The 16,527-nt window shown below is 37.7% G+C and overlaps 1 protein-coding gene and 1 non-coding gene across 5 annotated transcripts in view; one reads left to right on the top strand and one right to left on the bottom strand.

Annotated features, from left to right (window-relative positions):
- Positions 1-1,261: 1,261 nt before the first annotated feature.
- LOC123601089 (prolylcarboxypeptidase) overlaps positions 1,262-16,527 on the bottom strand; it is a 78,310-nt gene continuing 63,044 nt past the window's right edge. For all 4 annotated transcript variants that reach the window (XM_045483830.1, XM_045483831.1, XM_045483829.1 and 1 more), the window contains 3 exons: positions 11,410-11,574; positions 10,504-10,691; positions 1,262-2,007 (listed from right to left, as the gene is read on the bottom strand). In XM_045483830.1, the coding sequence (XP_045339786.1) occupies positions 1,791-2,007; positions 10,504-10,691; positions 11,410-11,574 (570 nt within the window). In that variant the 3' untranslated portion in view covers positions 1,262-1,790. The remainder of the gene's footprint in view (positions 2,008-10,503; positions 10,692-11,409; positions 11,575-16,527) is intronic.
- Positions 8,932-9,038, top strand: LOC123602872. The gene has a single exon (XR_006714626.1). It is a non-coding gene; the product is annotated as a U6 spliceosomal RNA (small nuclear RNA).

Raw genomic sequence — 16,527 nt, 5'->3', positions numbered from 1 at the left:
TACCAAATTATAATTGCATACAAATATAGTAATTTTGGCAGTTTTTCTCTTCACAAAAATGTAACTTATCCAAACAATGTTAAATTAAGTGGCAAAATATTTTAAAGACTTTAAACAAGTATAAGGTTTCAAGGAAAATACCATAAAATCAATAGTACCTAAAATAAATAGTACGAATATCCTCTACTAAGCCCATAAACCCTGCTTATATAAAGAATAAAAACTAGTATTGTTTTGACCCTTAAATTCTCACTCCAGCAGACTTTTCTCTGATGCTGAAACAAAAATAGTGACCAAATGCTTTGATGGACAACTCATTACAATGAGAACTGAAGGCTTCCGAAACCAGACAAAGATTTTTTTTCTGTATCTCCCAGATGCCGGGAAAGTAAGGGAAATATTTCAGTTTCCCACCCAAGAATGAACTCTATGTCTACACTTAAAAAACAAAAATAACTGCTTTAGAAATGACTGAACTCAAGGTACAGTTTTTGAAAAGCAGAAAATGTTCCCAAGGCAGGGTGAAGAAAAAAAAAATTATTGAGAGAAAATAAAAAGAAGGGGGAAGAAATCTTTCAACAGAGTAGAAACTGTTAGTCTCTCTGTGTGTCCCTGAAAGGTTTTGATCCAACCCTATTTGTTATCCTAGAAAAGCTCCTCTGAAGAAAGGTCTCAGTGTAAGAACTGCTTGAAAGAAGCCAACCCCTTGGAAATAGGAACGGCTCAGCCATTTATTAATGTCAAATATGCTGCCTGCACGAATCAGTCAGCTTGTCCCTTGGAAGCCATACAGAAAAGTTCTCGCACACCTGCCTCTTGGTGCCTGGACGCTTCTGATTTTAATGACAGCAGTAACAACCACAAGAAAATAAAATCTAAAAAACAAAATGCTGAACATGACTATATTCTACTTTCCAAGTAGTTGATTCATCAATTTTTAAAGGCTTCTTGCTGAAGTATCATCAGTAACCACAGCATATAAAAGCTTGCTCAGATGTAAAAGCAAAAGCAAAACAGAGTCATTCTCCTAAACTGGCAAAATGTAACCAAATTACCACAAAACTGACCTTAGAAACAAAGAGAAATGGAGCAGAAAAAGGCCAGATTTCTTACTGGCAGTACCACAGTGGCAAGTATCCCAGAACTGAGAAAAGCTGCCAAGTAGAAGAGAGAAAATTAAAGGATTTTCCAAAAGCAGCCAAGCCCAATGCACACAGCATTCCCAACAGCTGGAGTGAGCTTCAGAAGCAACACACAGGTATAAGGTCCAGCCTTATTCTTTATTTACAGCACAGTCAAAATCATTAAATCAAGTACAAAAGAAATGGCTTCCATTTCCTGGATTGGCATCGGACATCCTTCCTACCAGCTGCAATTACATCATTTTTGTCTATCTTCTGCTGTTCTTTTTTGAGGGAAGGGATAGGGAGTGACAAACGGACCAAAGAGACTTTACCCTCAAACCCAAGAGGAAGCTCTGCTTGCAGAGAAACAAAGGAAGTGACCTTCCCTCTTGTGAAAGGCAGTCAGGAACTCTGCTCCGGTTATGAGGGCCACTGATGGTGTAGGAAAGCTGTCACAAAGAGATTCTCCCCAGGGGTGGTGTGAAGAGGGCCACGATTCAGGGTGTGGGATGGCTGCTGTCACCATCATCACCCTCTCTTCCATCTCAACCTTTGCCTCATCAAATCTAATGACAAACAAGGGAAAGTAATTACATGTAGAAAACCAAAGTGAATGGGAACGTGGGTAGAATGAACAGAAAAGAAACTGAAAGTGATCAAAATTTCTCAGTGCTTCTTTCTCTGACTGGCATAGAAATCTCTGATCCACTGCTTCATGTGTCTAACTTCCAAGGAGCGGGCTAATAGCACGGTCGTGGGGTCAAAGGCATTTCTGGCTCGAAGATCTAGATGATGGGCCCCTTCTGGGATGGTGATTGCAACCAAGGTGTCTGTGATATCCTTGGTTACTCCACCTCCTGACCAGGGGTCTAGTTCACCATTGCTAAGTGAGGGAAAAAAGAAAAAATAAGATTGTTAGTTTTTCATATCTACACCCAGATAAGATAGGAGAAACCTATTATGTGCATAACATCAAAAATTACAAATTTATAACCTGGGGGATTTGATCTGAGATCTAATCTGTCATATAAAAAGGTGCTTCATGCTGGAATTTTACTTAATTTCTGTAACTAGGTGCAAGAAATAGAATCAGAGAAGACTGAAGGTGGTACTATATGAATCAACCCAGCTTCTACTAGGACATGGAATATAGAAGCCTGAATTTTAATCCCAGCTTCATCACTCAAAAGCTGGATACCTCAGGGCGCCTGGGTGGCTCAGTCGGTTAAGCGGCCGACTTCGGCTCAGGTCATGATCTCACGGTCCGTGAGTTTGAGCCCCGCGTCGGGCTCTGTGCTGACAGCTCGGAGCCTGGAGCCTGTTTCGGATTCTGTGTCTCCCTCTCTCTGACCCTCCCCCATTCATGCTCTGTCTCTCTCTGTCTCAAAAATAAAAATAAATGCTAAAAAAAAAAAAAAAAAAAAAAGCTGGATACCTCACACAAGTTACTGACTCAGTTTCTTCATCTGTAAAATAGAGATAACAAGGCTGACCTCATAAGGTTGTTAATAAGGGCTAAACCAGATGGCACATGTGGATGTACTGAATAAGCACAGTGTCAGGCACAGAGGACTCCTTCAATTAATGCTGGTTTCCTTACTACCTAGGACCCCAACTCAGAAAATTTGGGCATTACTCAAAGATCTTCATTTTATATTAGCTTTAAACTTAAAGAAATGGTATTTTATTAGTCTTGGCTGTTTCACACAACACATTTCAGAATGATGTAAACAGGATCAGTCATTAAAATAGGCTATTTAGTTTAGCTGAGTAAAAAACCAATATACCACTGACAGTATTCCTAAGAATATTATCAACAGCTCTTACTGAGCCATAATTCAACTATCACAAAAGTCACCCACTTAAAATGCACAATTCAATGGCTTTTAGTATATTCAGAGTTTGCAATCATCACCACATTCAATTTTAGAAAAGTTCATCACCCTCAAAATGAAATCTATACTCATGGCAGTCAACCCCTATTCCCTTCCCCATACCTCCTCACTCTCAGCCCCAAGCAACCACTAATCAATTTTCTGCCTCTATAAATTTGCCTTTATCTTTACATTTCACATAAATGGAATTATACAATACGTGGTCTTTTGTGATTGGCTTAATTCACTTGGCATAATGTTTTCAAGTTTCATCCATATTGTAGCATGTATCAGTACATTATTCCTTTTAATTGCCAAATAATATTCCATTGTATGGGTATATTACATTTTATTTATCTAGTCATTAGATGCACATTTGTGTTGTTTCCACTTTTTGGCCATAATGAACATTGTTCCTATAAACATTCATATACAAGTTTTTGCTTGGGTGCAGGCTTTCATTTCTCTTGGGTATATACCTAAGAATGGAATTTCTGGGATGTATGGTGACTTAACCTTTTGATGCACTGCCAAACTTTTTCCAAAGTGGCTACACTATTTTATATTCCCACTAGCAATATATGAGGGTTGCAATTTCTCTATATCCTTGCCAATACTTATTATCTGTCTTCTTGATTATAGCCATCCTCTGTGGGTATAAAATGGAATCTCATTGTGGTTTTGATTTTAATTTCCCAAATGACTGAAGGTATTGAGAGTTTTTTCATGTACTGACTGGCCATGCATATGTCTTCTCTGCAAAAAAATGTCTCTTCAGATCCTTGACTGTTTTTAAATTGACTTATCAACTAATATCATTTGATCCATTTTTTTTTTTTTAATTTTTTTCAACGTTTATTTATTTTTGGGACAGAGAGAGACAGAGCATGAACGGGGGAGGGGCAGAGAGAGAGGGAGACACAGAATCGGAAACAGGCTCCAGGCTCTGAGCCATCAGCCCAGAGCCTGACGCGGGGCTCGAACTCACGGACCGCGAGATCGTGACCTGGCTGAAGCCGGACGCTTAACCGACTGCGCCACCCAGGCGCCCCCATTTGATCCATTTTAAGTTACTTTTTTGTATGGTTATGAAATAGGGATCCAACTTCATTTTTTGCTTGTGAATATCCAGGTTTCTCAGCATCATTTCTTGAAAAAAAATACTCTTTCCCCAATAATTTGTCTTGGCCCTTGTCGAAAATCAATTGACCATATATATACCAAGGGTTGACTTCCAGACGGTCAATTCTCTTTGACTGATCTGTATGTCCTTATGGTAGTATCCTAATATATTGGTTATGGTAGCTTTATAATAATAAATTTGAAAACAGGAAGTATGAGGTATGAGTTCTTTAAATTTGTTCTTTTTTTTTTCATAATGTTTATTGAGAGACAGAGACAGAAGGGGGGGAGTGGGGGAGGGGCAGAGAGCTAAGGGGACAGAGGATCTGAAGCAGGCTCTACACTGACAGCAGAGAGCCCAGCCCCATGCAGGGCTCAAGCTCACAAAGTGCGAGATTATGACTTGAGCCAAAGTCGGACACTTAACCAACTGAACCACCCAGGTGCCCCTGTCCTCCCTTTTCAAGATTATTCTGGCTATTCTGGGTCCCTTACACTTTTAAGATCAGCTTGTCAATTTATGTGAAAAAGCGAGCTGAGATTTTCATAGAGATTGCATTGAATTTGTAGATCAATTTACAGGCTATTAACACCTTACCAATATTATCTCTTCGACAAGAACATGAGATGTCTTTCCATTTATTTAGATTTTAATTTCTTCCAACAATGTTTTGTAGTTGTATAAGTCTTACACTTCTTTTGTTAAACTTATTCCTAACTATTTTATTCTAGATGCTATTAGAAATCAAATTCCTTCCTAACATTTATTAACTCCATATCTGCATAGAGTAGTTTAGAATTTACAAAGCCTTGACTATTATAACAACTCTGTGAAGTAGGTTTAATAACAACTCTTTATAGACAAGAAAACTAGTACCCAGAGAAACTAAAAGATTTGCCCATATCATTCATCTAGCAGCGGCAAATCTGAGATACAAATTCAGACCTTGTAGCCCCAGTCTAATGTTCAATCTTTCATGCACACATCGTAAATCAACAGCACTCTTGACTTGTATGGTGCAGAATAAGAACATGAGCTTTGGGATCAGACACACCTGGGTTCCAGTGCCAGGTCTGCACCTCACCTTCCTAATCTTATGGAAGTTTAGATTCCTCAAAGTAAAATAAAGACTGAAATACCTGGATTAAGAACCTGGTAGCTATTAGATTACTTTCCCCTGGTACTGTACTTTTTGGTATATCTTTATCTACATATCACTTATGGAACATTTCTATATGCTTTCTGACATTTGTTTCATGTACATTCCATTTTGCTGATATTGTTACAAAGCCTGAAATAACAAATATTCAAGGTCACATTATCAGATATATGAAATTGTTCCCATAATTTGCATAATCATTTTTAAAATTCTTATCTATAAGTACAATCTATACAGGTGCCTATCCAATAATATCTTTTTTTAAAATGCTTATTTATTTTGAGAGAGAGAGAGAGAGCATGAGCAGGGGCCAGGCAGAGAGAGAGAGGAAGAGAGAATCCCAAGCAGGCTCTGCACTGTCAGCTCTCCAACTACAATTCCATGAGGGCAGGGATTTTTGTCTCTTTTGTTTATTACTGCCCACAGTGCCTAGACCAGACCTGGCACATGGTAGGAGCCAGGCGTTTATTGTGTGAATGAAAAAAAATTTTTTAAGTGTTTAGATGTCTGCGGCCTTGTACCAAATGCCCTACAAAGAGATATATAAATATATGTAGGCAAGTTCAGGCATATGAAATCACTTCAGTACTTTTTATGTGGGAAACCAAAGTTAATATAAATGATGAATATAAATATAGAGAGACTAACCTTCAGCTGTGTGTAGTAGTGAGAAGAACCCCTAACTAAGAAGATGTAAGTTTTATTGCCCTACCAGCCCATGACTTTAAGTAAGTCACCTAACATATGTGAACCTTAATTCCCACATATATAACAAAAAATAAATTTTTTTAAAAGATAATGCCCCTCCATCACAGAGATCTTGTGAGGCTCAAGTTAAATAATATATGTAGTAATATGTAGTAAGATATATGTAGTAATATGTAGTATATATGTAGTATATATATATGTAGTATATATATGTAGTAATATGGTAGTAAGATATAAACTATAAAATACTACACAAATGTGCAGTATTATTACAATAATTATCATATTCTGTAAGTATGAGAAGTGTTAATACTTCTGAGAGGTAAATGAATCATGAAAAGGGATGTGAAAGCATGTCTCACAGACATTTAGCCAGAAAAGTAATGTGGTCAACATTTTCCAGTTAATGTACAAGCTAAATGAGAAAATAAGCATTTAGGTACATTAAATAAATATGTGTTTGAGATACAATTTTAAATTCCTTTTACAATTCCCACCACATTTCTCTTTTAAAAAAAATTAATTCAACTTCAACTTAATAACATCATTCCTGGAAAGAAATCACTTCAAAAATGTACATTTTTGGTTTCGTTAAAAATGAAAAGGAAAACTCACATGCAAAATAACAGTCTTAGTTTTCAACTACCAGATAAATTCTTAAAGTAAACTACACAAGGGGTTAGATTTTCTTAAGTGAACAAATCGCCTTTATCATTATTCCAATTTAACAGGACCAACCCAGATAGGAAACTCTCCATTATTTGCAAAACAAAAAAGCCATCCCAACAGCCACATAATAAGCAAACTGCATTTGATTTAAAAGGTCATCTGAATCAGCCCAGTGGCTTAGCAACAGTGTTTGGAGTTGCCGAGAGACCCAAGATGCACATGGACTTGAATTTCTTGGTCCTAGACACGTGAAAGCTTAACCAGCCACTGGGACACTTACCAAAAAAATACTGGCTTTCATGAGAGAGTCTAGATGCCTGGATAAAATTCCCAACAGTGAGCTTCTAATCACTAGCAACAATTAATTTGCCTGAGAAATGATATTAAACTAACCAGCTCCTCAGGGACTCCCTTTTGGATTTATATTTAAATTACTGAGCATGACCATTGGTAAAATAGTTTCTTACCAGTTGGGGTTGGGGAAAAAAAGAAATCCTTCTAACAAAACAACCGTACAATAAAAAAATTGTTGAAATGGAATGATTAATGGCTCCTAGTTATTAACTCCTCATTCATTCAACAAACGTTTACTGAGTACCTACTATGTGTTCAACAGTGAACAGACAAAATGTCCTCATGATGCTTACTTCCATGATAATCTATTTACTCATTAAAGTAACCTTGTTTGGTAGTCATTATTTCTAACTTTTATATATTGGCAATTTGCCTGAGTCTATACAGCTAACTTGGTCTCCCTCACTTCAAAGCCCAAGGTTTTAATTGCACTGACAAATTTCCTGTCTGATACGGACTAAACTTTCCATTCAGGAAAGCAGTCATAGTTGGACTTGTGTGAGATGACCTAAGGAGAGAATCATGGACATAAAGATACTTTCCACCTGGTTCCTTGGACATTTTCTTACTCATCAACCAAAACCATTTTCTAGTTGGTAGCCACTAAGTAGAGACAACAGAGGCACACCTAAGGCTGTTTCTTTACTTTGGGAATGTGTTTACTTTAGAAAAGCAGGACAATTTTGAATTTTTAAATATACTGGGGACGTCTAGGTGGCTCAGTCGGTTAACCTTCTAACTCTTGATATCGTTTCAGGTCATGATCTCATTCACGGTTCTGACATCGAGCCCCACATTGGGCTCTGTGCTAACAAAGAGGAGCCTGCTTGGGATTCTCACTCTCTCGGCTCCTCCCCCACTTGTGCATGTGCATGTGCATGTGCATACACATGCACACACACATGTACACACACACTCTCTCTCTCAAAATAAGTAAACATTAAAAAAAATAATAATAATAAAAAATAAAACTTCTATACTGGATTTCCTCACACCTAGCAGCATAAAGATTTCTTTTTAAAAGTACTTGCCACTGTAAAAAGATAAGCCAGTACCTTCACATAGTCCTGCCTTTACACTCTCATATGCCTCTACAGACTTTCTAAACTTTGTATTTTGTTTCTTGTTTTTATCAACACACATATTTCTTGGGCATCTAGTATGTGCCAGGTACTGGATGCAAATGCTGAAAGCACAGATACAATTAAGTCAAAGTCTCTGCCATTAAGAAGTTTTCAATCTCATGGGGCAGACAGAAACATAAATAGATCATGTCCAGAGTGCTAAGTGATATTCACAGGCCTAGGGGAGCTAAGGGGATGGGGTAAATCTCACTTCCCTGGAGGAGTCAGGGAAGGTTTCTGGGAAGGTGCCTGAGTTTTAGGAAAAGGAGAAAAAGATGAAGGGGAAGGACATGCAAAGACAAGTAACTCCCTATGTCTAGGACATGAGTACAAGGCAGAGTGTCCTTCCATTTATTCATTCAACAAATCTTTTTTGGGCACATATATTTGCCAAATCTGGGCCAAATACTTTCTTGGGTTAACTCTTAAGCATTACACAACTCTGTAGGGTGACTTATTATTATCATTTTATAGAAAAGAAGTCTGAGGATCTAAGAGCTTAAGTAATTTTTCTTAAAATAGCTCAGTTTACCTTTGCAAAGTTCTATTGGAAAGTCCTCTCTCAACACTGAGTTAAAAGTTTCTAACACTGAGCTAGAATTTCCATTTCTTGCTTCAGTTCTATTCCCAAAACTTTTCTCACCAAATCTGCCCCCTCCCCCAATGATGATGATGATGATGAGTTTGATAGCCTAAGGAAAATAATGTAAAAGGGCAAATAGATTACTAAGATACTCATCTATGGTTGAATCCCATAACTCATACATTAAACTCATACATTAAACAAACTCATACAGTGCTCGCTTCGGCAGCACATATACTAAAATTGGAATGATACAGAGAAGATTAGCATGGCCCCTGCACAAGGATGACATGCAAATTTGTGAAGCGTTCCATATTTTTTTTACCCAAGGGATACAGGAGTGCTGATGCATAGGGCCACTTGTACCCCAATGTTTATAGCAGCACTTTCAACAATAGCCAGATTATGGAAAGAGCCTAAATGTCCATCAACTGATGAATGGATAAAGAAATTGTGGTTTATATACAGAATGGAATACTACTTGGCAATGAGAAAGAATGAAATATGGCCTTTTGTAGCAACGTGGATGGAACTGGACAGTGTTATGCTAAGTGAAATAAGTCATAAAGAGAAAGACAGATACCACATATTTTCACTCTTATGTGGATCCTGAGAAACTTAACAGAAGACCATGGGGGAGGGGAAGGAAAAAAAAAGTTAGAGAGGGAGGGAGGCAAACCATAAGAGACTCTTAAAAACTGAGAACAAACTGAGGGTTGATGGGGAGTGGGAGGGAGGGGAGGGTGGGTGATGGGCATTGAGGAGGGCACCTGTTGGGATGAGCACTGGGTGTTGAATGGAAACCAATTTGACAATAAATTTCATATTAAGAAAAAATACATACTAAAATAAAAAACTAAAAAAAACAAAAACAAAAACAAAAAAACTATTGGCCATGTCCAGAAGGTCAAATTTGACTCTCATTTTAAAGAGATTGTAAAAGAATGACATTTACAGTTTAAACAATGGCTCCAGGTTAAGAGGCCTCTATGCTATCTCTCTACTATTTCCATGTAGATTTGGGGAAATTTTTAAAGTAACTTGTTTTTCTCTTAATAGCTGATAGCCTAAGGTTCAAACCAAAATATGGAAATTTTAAAATCACAATCACATACACATAGAGTCTACTCAATTAACCCTGATGTGAGCCAATACCAAATACATCCCTTCTAAAGAAGCAATGTAACATAGAGGAGCAAACACAGGTTTTGTAGTCAGGCAGGCCAAGGTTGAGATCTGGTTTACCACTTAGTAACCATTACAAAGCTGGATGAGGTTTGGCAAGAGACTGAACTCAGCGACTTTTGCTTTCCTCCTAAGTAAAAAAGAGACTATAACAACTACTTCAGAGGACTGCTGGGAGGATTCAATTAGGCAATTTATTTAAAGTGCCTCATATAGTGCCTGAAACAGAACAGAGTAGGCACCTCAAAACTGTTTGCTGAAAAAATAGTGAAAAATATTTACTATCAATTAATAATAACAGTAACAAGGGCAGTACAAATTGAGAACAGCAAATGATACTTCATTTTGTGCTAGTTTTTTTAAGTAAAATATTTAAGTTTTGTTGCTGTTACTGTTTTTAAGCCTTTAAGCATGTTTGTAATAGAGTATAAAAGTGTATCTCTTGCTCAGCATCCTCTGTCTTTCAAAGAAAGACATGATGGATACCACTCCTGTATTCTATATTGTTTTACTATCAGCATTTTTCTGGTTCTACCTTCTCAGCTATTCTACAAATGTCTTCATCAACCAAAGTTTTTCTCTGCACCAGTAAAAACTCACCTAAAAACAATGTTGCTGTGTGAACTGATGTTTCTGCCTCCATACACAGTAGTGATCCAGGCGGGCCTTGGTCTCACACCCCACTGTTTAAAACAGTCATCAGAATATTCCCTAAAGTTCCATGAGCGAGGCTCAAACATGTCATCGATACCATTAGTACAAAAAGGCATGACCATTTCTGTGCAAGCCTAAAAAAGGAAAACAAAAGAGAATCCAATGACAAAATAAAGCACAAAGAGTTAAATAACTTGTCCAAAGTTATTCTGCAGGTAGCAGCAAAGCTAGGGTTTGACCTCAGGCGGTCTGGCTTCAGAGCTCCTGCTCTTTACCTACGTCATACCACCTCTCATTATTCCTGGAAAGGCTCAGCTGAGAAGTAACAAAAGTTAGGGCTATATATTCTTCATCGGTAAATTGCTTTCTTCCACATCTATTATCATATTTAACCCTCAGGAGGGAAAGTATTAGTATTAGTATTATTAGTCTCATGCAGGTGAAGGGATGGAGGCTCAGAGAGTCAAGTCAGACTCCCCTTCTTTTCTTCATCCATAAAATGCTTCCTTTTGATAGGAAGCATTGCTTTTGATAGGACTTACCAAGAGATATTGTAATATTAGTATCTTTTGCAACGAACTATATTTAAAGGTGAGATCATGTCGTATTTATCTTTGTATCTTTGGAGTCTAGCAGGTTGCCTGGCACATGGGTAGCCAGAAAATATTTGGTGATGATTAAATACATGAAGGAAGGAAGGAAGGAAGGAAGGAAGGAAGGAAGGAAGGAAGGAAGAAAAAAAGATAATGGAGCCCAGATTTGGACCCAGGTTAGTGACAAAATCTTGTGAACCATCTTACAGTACAACCATATCAGTGGGAAATTCCACTTGAGGAAATTATGCAAGCTTACCTGATAGCTCCAACCCTGGGTTCCCAGATTGCTAGTTGTTGTCTCTGATATATTCAGGCATCTCGCCTGGCCTGAGTAATTGTAATATATATTCAGAGCTTGGAAAATATTCTGCAGCAGCTGTGCATCAGATAAACTGGGATTGTTCAAATACTTGCACACTACCTGTCATTTTAAAGAGACATAAAAGAAGAAGAGTCAGAATATATTTATAAAATCATAATTTTAACGAAATAAAGAAGAAATATGACTGTGATTTGCCTATAAAATAATCTTAAACATCTAACAGCATTGCTTGACAATTTCTATCTCTTGAGTATAATCCTGTTCATAAATGAATAAACCATTACTCTCCAAGTGTAAAATTTAAATTACTCTCCAAGCTATAGAAATAAACCAAAGGCATTTGTATGGTATGCAAAGTATTCCACACTTACCACTGTAGCCTCATCTTTTTTTGCACGCTTTGTTCCAGCCTAGCAAAACCATTCTCAACACACCAGGGTCTTTTTCTCCTCTTTGCCTTTGCTCACCCTAAAATACCCTTTTCTCACTCTCGCACTCCAGTAATGTCTGGCAAACACCAATACACCTTCTATAATACTTAGCTCAAGTATCACTTCCTCTATGAGGCCATCATTAGCTATGCCCTCAAGTTGGGAAGAACTAAATCACTACTCCCTTTGTGCTTCTACTTATACCCTGTACTTGCTTCTATCAAAACCCCTGTAACACTGTACTGTACTCATTTGATTCCACAACATCCCCCTCAGCACTCAGCAAGGTATCTGACAACTAAATGCTAGCTGAATGAATAAATACATTTTTGTGAAAATGTAAAATTTATAAAATTTCTTATGGAAAAACTATACCAAGCTCCAGTATCTGTGGTGTGATAAGAAATATATCAGGCAGCAACCCAGCTTCCAAATATTCCTGTCACTAGACTATCATCAGCATCTGAAATCTAGTACCTAAAAATCACAGAGAATACTTGGGGTCAGAAGTGAGGGCAGGAATGACTAGATAGAGGCATGGGGAACTTTCAGGGGTAGGGAAATAGTCCTGATCTTCATGGAAGTCTGGGTTACACAACAAACAGTTCACTTGCGATTTGTGCAATTCACTGTATATAAATTTTATCTCAAAAAAAAAAAAAAAAAGAAATACTGAACTTTAATTAATGATGATAAAGGTGAAGTATCCCTGAGAAGTATACTGATATCTGCAACTTATTCTGAAATGCATTTTAAAAATAAGATGGAATGAAGGATAGAGGGATGGCTAGCTAAAAATATCTGTGCTAAATCAAATCTAGCAAAATACTTTTATAGAATTTAGGTGGTATTTTTAATGGGTGTTCACTGTCCAATTATTTCAGTATTTCTGTGTTTGAAATCTTTCACAATAAAATACTGGGGAAAAATCACAGGGAATGGTTTCACAGCTGCATAATACCACCACTTACTGATTACTGAGCTCTGGGTTTACAACCATTGTATTATATAATCCTCAAGCAATCTTATCAGATATATTATTGTCCATTATTTTACAAAAAGAAACTGAATCTTATGTTAAATCACTTTACTCCAGGTCATCCACCTAGTAAATGTTAAGATCTAGATATAACCCAGATCTCTAGCTATGAAATATGCATCTTATCCATTATGCTACACGGCTTAGGGAGCATCCTTTGTAAAACTGCAAATAGCCCCGATGGCAAGGGAAACACACTCAGCTTGCATCATGAAGTCAGTGATTTGGTCCTTTCTCATTTTATATGGAAAAGATGTATACAACAGGCAAGTCTGATTTTAAAAAAAAGAGACAGGAAGAGAGAGGGACAAGCTGAGAGAAAAAGGAGCCAGGAAAGAAAGAGCCTAGTTACCCTACTTCAGGGAGAGACTCCACGCAACAGGAGCAACAAGGCCCAGGCTGGGGACATGCCCAAAAAGGAGGCACTGAGAAAGGAAGTGAACAGCAGAAAGCAAACCCAGCCTCTCCTCCTAGTTCTGTTTAGAACCAGTTTCCAGCAACACCTTTCTGAAAAAAGAGGAAATGTGAAAAGACTGCAGAAATGAATCATAAGGAAAATTCAAAGTCTCTCTCCAAATGCATTCAGCACAAAAATATTTCTGTGAAATGTTGAATGGCACTTTGCGAAAAAAAGGTTTCAGAGACAAATAATTTTAAGAAATATTGTGTCAGCAAACGTGAACAGTTTACTGCAGTAAACAGTGACTGCAGGAATCCTCAGAGCCTTTAACATGCTCAACTACAACATGACTTTCCAAAAGGGATAGAGAGTGTGCACTACTTCCAGTAAGTTTTTGGAAATAACAAATGTAAGAAAAGTCAGAAATTGGGGTGCCTGGGTGGCTCGGTCGGTTAAGCGTCTGACTTCGGCTCAGGTCATGATCTCACGGTTTGTGAGTCTGAGCCCGCATTGGGCTCTGTGCTGACAGCTCAGAGCCTGGAGCATGCTTTAGATTCTGTATCTCCCTCTCTCTCTCTGAGCCTCCCCTGCTTGTGCTCTTTCTCTCATTCTCTCATTCTCTCAAAAACAAACATTTTAAAACATTAAAAAAAAAACAAAACAGAGCCTGGGACCAAAACATACATGCTTATAGTTTATTTGGGAATGTGATCCCAAAGAAGATAAACGACAGGGACAGAAAAAGGTAAGGAAAAAAAGGTGATACGTAAATGTGTACCAGGTGGTCACCACCACGGCCTTCATAAGGCGCCTATAAGGGATCTTCACGGAATTCCTCAAAACCCTTGTGCACTATGGGTGAGAATATAAATTGGTACATTGTGGAAAACAGTATGGAGGTTCCTCAAAAAATTAAAAATAAAACTACCATAAAATCCAGCAATTCCACTTCTAGGCAAATATTCAATTGAAAGGAAATTAGGATCTAAAAGAAATATCTACACCCCCATGTTCACTGCACCATTATTCACAATAGCCAAGATAAGGAAACTTAAGTGTCCATTGATGGATGAATGAGTAAGGAAAATGTGAGATGTATATAAATGAAATGGAATATTAATCACTCTTTAAAAAGAAGCCTTGCCATTTGTGAGAATATGGATGAAACTGGAAGACATTACACAAGCCAGATACAGAAAGACAAACATTGTATGATCTCAGTTATGTCTAGAATCTAAAAAAGTCAAACTCATAGAACCAAGGTAGAATGGCAGTTGGTAAGGGCTGGGGGAAGGGCGATGGGTAAATGCAGAAATGTTGGTCAAAGGATATAAACTACTTTCAGTTATAAGATGAATAAGTTCTGGAGATCTAATGAAGATATTGGTGACTACTATTAATAATACTTGAAATCTTCCAGGAGAGCCCCGCGTCGGGCTCTGGGCTGACTGCTCAGAGCCTGGAGCCTGTTTCCGATTCTGTGTCTCCCTCTCTCTCTGCTCCTTCCCTGTTCATGCTCTGTCTCTCTCTGTCTCAAAAATAAATAAACGTTAAAAAAAAAAAAATAAAAAAAAAAAAGTCAGAAATTAAGATGTCCAAATAACCCGGATATACCTTTAAAAAGTAACAGCGAGGTCATAAGAGTAAGATAAACCTGAAAAAGTGTACACGAAGAAACAGTACTGAGCTAACCTCAGAGCTTCGCAAACCTGTTAAGCCTAAAGCAATAAGAAAATGAAAGCTGAAGAAAAAAGGCAAAACAGTGTTTTACTTTTCTACAACTTTCATTTATTCATGGTAAGTCAAAAAATACCTAACAGTTGTTGGAAAATGTCCCTAAGAAATATGCCAATCAGAAACACTCAAGAAAATATGGAAATCAAGAACCAATCACAGAATTTGTTAAACTACTTATTGCCAACAGTTGGTCAGCATTTCTTCCTGACTGTGGACACTAACGGTGGATTCAGCTCTTTCCAAATGCAGCATAAAGGTATGGAATGGACCCGCGGAATGCATAGGAGAGCATTATGTCCAGGGTGACAATGTAAGCCAGGCAGGAGGAAAAGGGAGCACTGATGAGCAACAACAAACAAGTTGCCTAAAACTCTGTTAAAGAACAGTAGCAAGTAAGTGTGACTCACATGCTGGCATCAGATCCCCTCTCAGAGCTAGAACACTGGGCCTCTGTCAGGCAAAGAAAAGGAGTCCCCATGAATAGCCATCTCTGCAAACAGCAGTTACTGTCACTCCTTAAAAGACACAGGCATGGCTGGGGACCGGCACCGGCTGACAATACTTGGGTTTCGGCAGTGCCAGTTACTCAGAGGGAACATCGTGGTCAGAAACTTGGCATCTACTAATAGAAATTCCATATCCAGATTAAGGGTACTCCTGGGCCCACTGTCCTCTGTAAGGTCAGGGCTCCCTTGGAGCACTGGGTCCAGTTCCAAGCACCACACTTTAAAAAGGACACTGACCAACATGAGAAAATGTAGAGGGGAGCAATCAGGATGGGGAGTTGAGGAAAAGTTGAAGCAATCCTACAATTGTTTGTTTGTATCATTTTTCCAATCTTTCAGTACTACAAATAAGGCTACAATAAATAACCTTGGGCCTAAATCTTTACCTACACCCTGAACTGTTTTCTTGAGATAAATTCTTAGAGGAGTTATTAGTTCAAAGGAAATAAACATTTTTAAGGCTTTTGCTACATCAAGCTGCCTTATAGACAGAAAGTACCAATTTATAATCCTAGTGGCACATTAGATAGAAGGTCTAAAAAAACTTCTTTTTGTAAAATATTTACAAATTTTTTTTAGTAAAATATTTACAAATTTACTAAGGGAATTTTATTATTTTAGGTGCTTCTAAAGTTCCTTTCTAAGTGATAAATTCTGTGAGTACAAGCATCATTCTCTAGTGTAAACAACACAATCTCTACATATCTCTGTACACTACCTTAACAATTATGGTAGCAAAGAGTGAATAAAGTTTTCAAAAAATTACTGGAGTTATACTAGCAAAACCTCAGCACTATTCCCATGTTTATTCAAAAAAAGATAATCATGTACTTTTATAAAAGATCCACAGGATGCACAAAACTTTTCTAAATGTTAAGTTGAACCATATGAAGTTGCCATGTTTATAAGTCAAACACAGTCAGATATCAGCATCTTTGG

This window comes from Leopardus geoffroyi, chromosome D1, assembly GCF_018350155.1.
Source record: "Leopardus geoffroyi isolate Oge1 chromosome D1, O.geoffroyi_Oge1_pat1.0, whole genome shotgun sequence".
In the NCBI taxonomy this organism is placed as follows: Eukaryota; Metazoa; Chordata; class Mammalia; order Carnivora; family Felidae; genus Leopardus; species Leopardus geoffroyi.
Note: the sequence above shows the minus strand (reverse complement) of the source record. Positions and strands in the feature narration are given on the sequence as shown.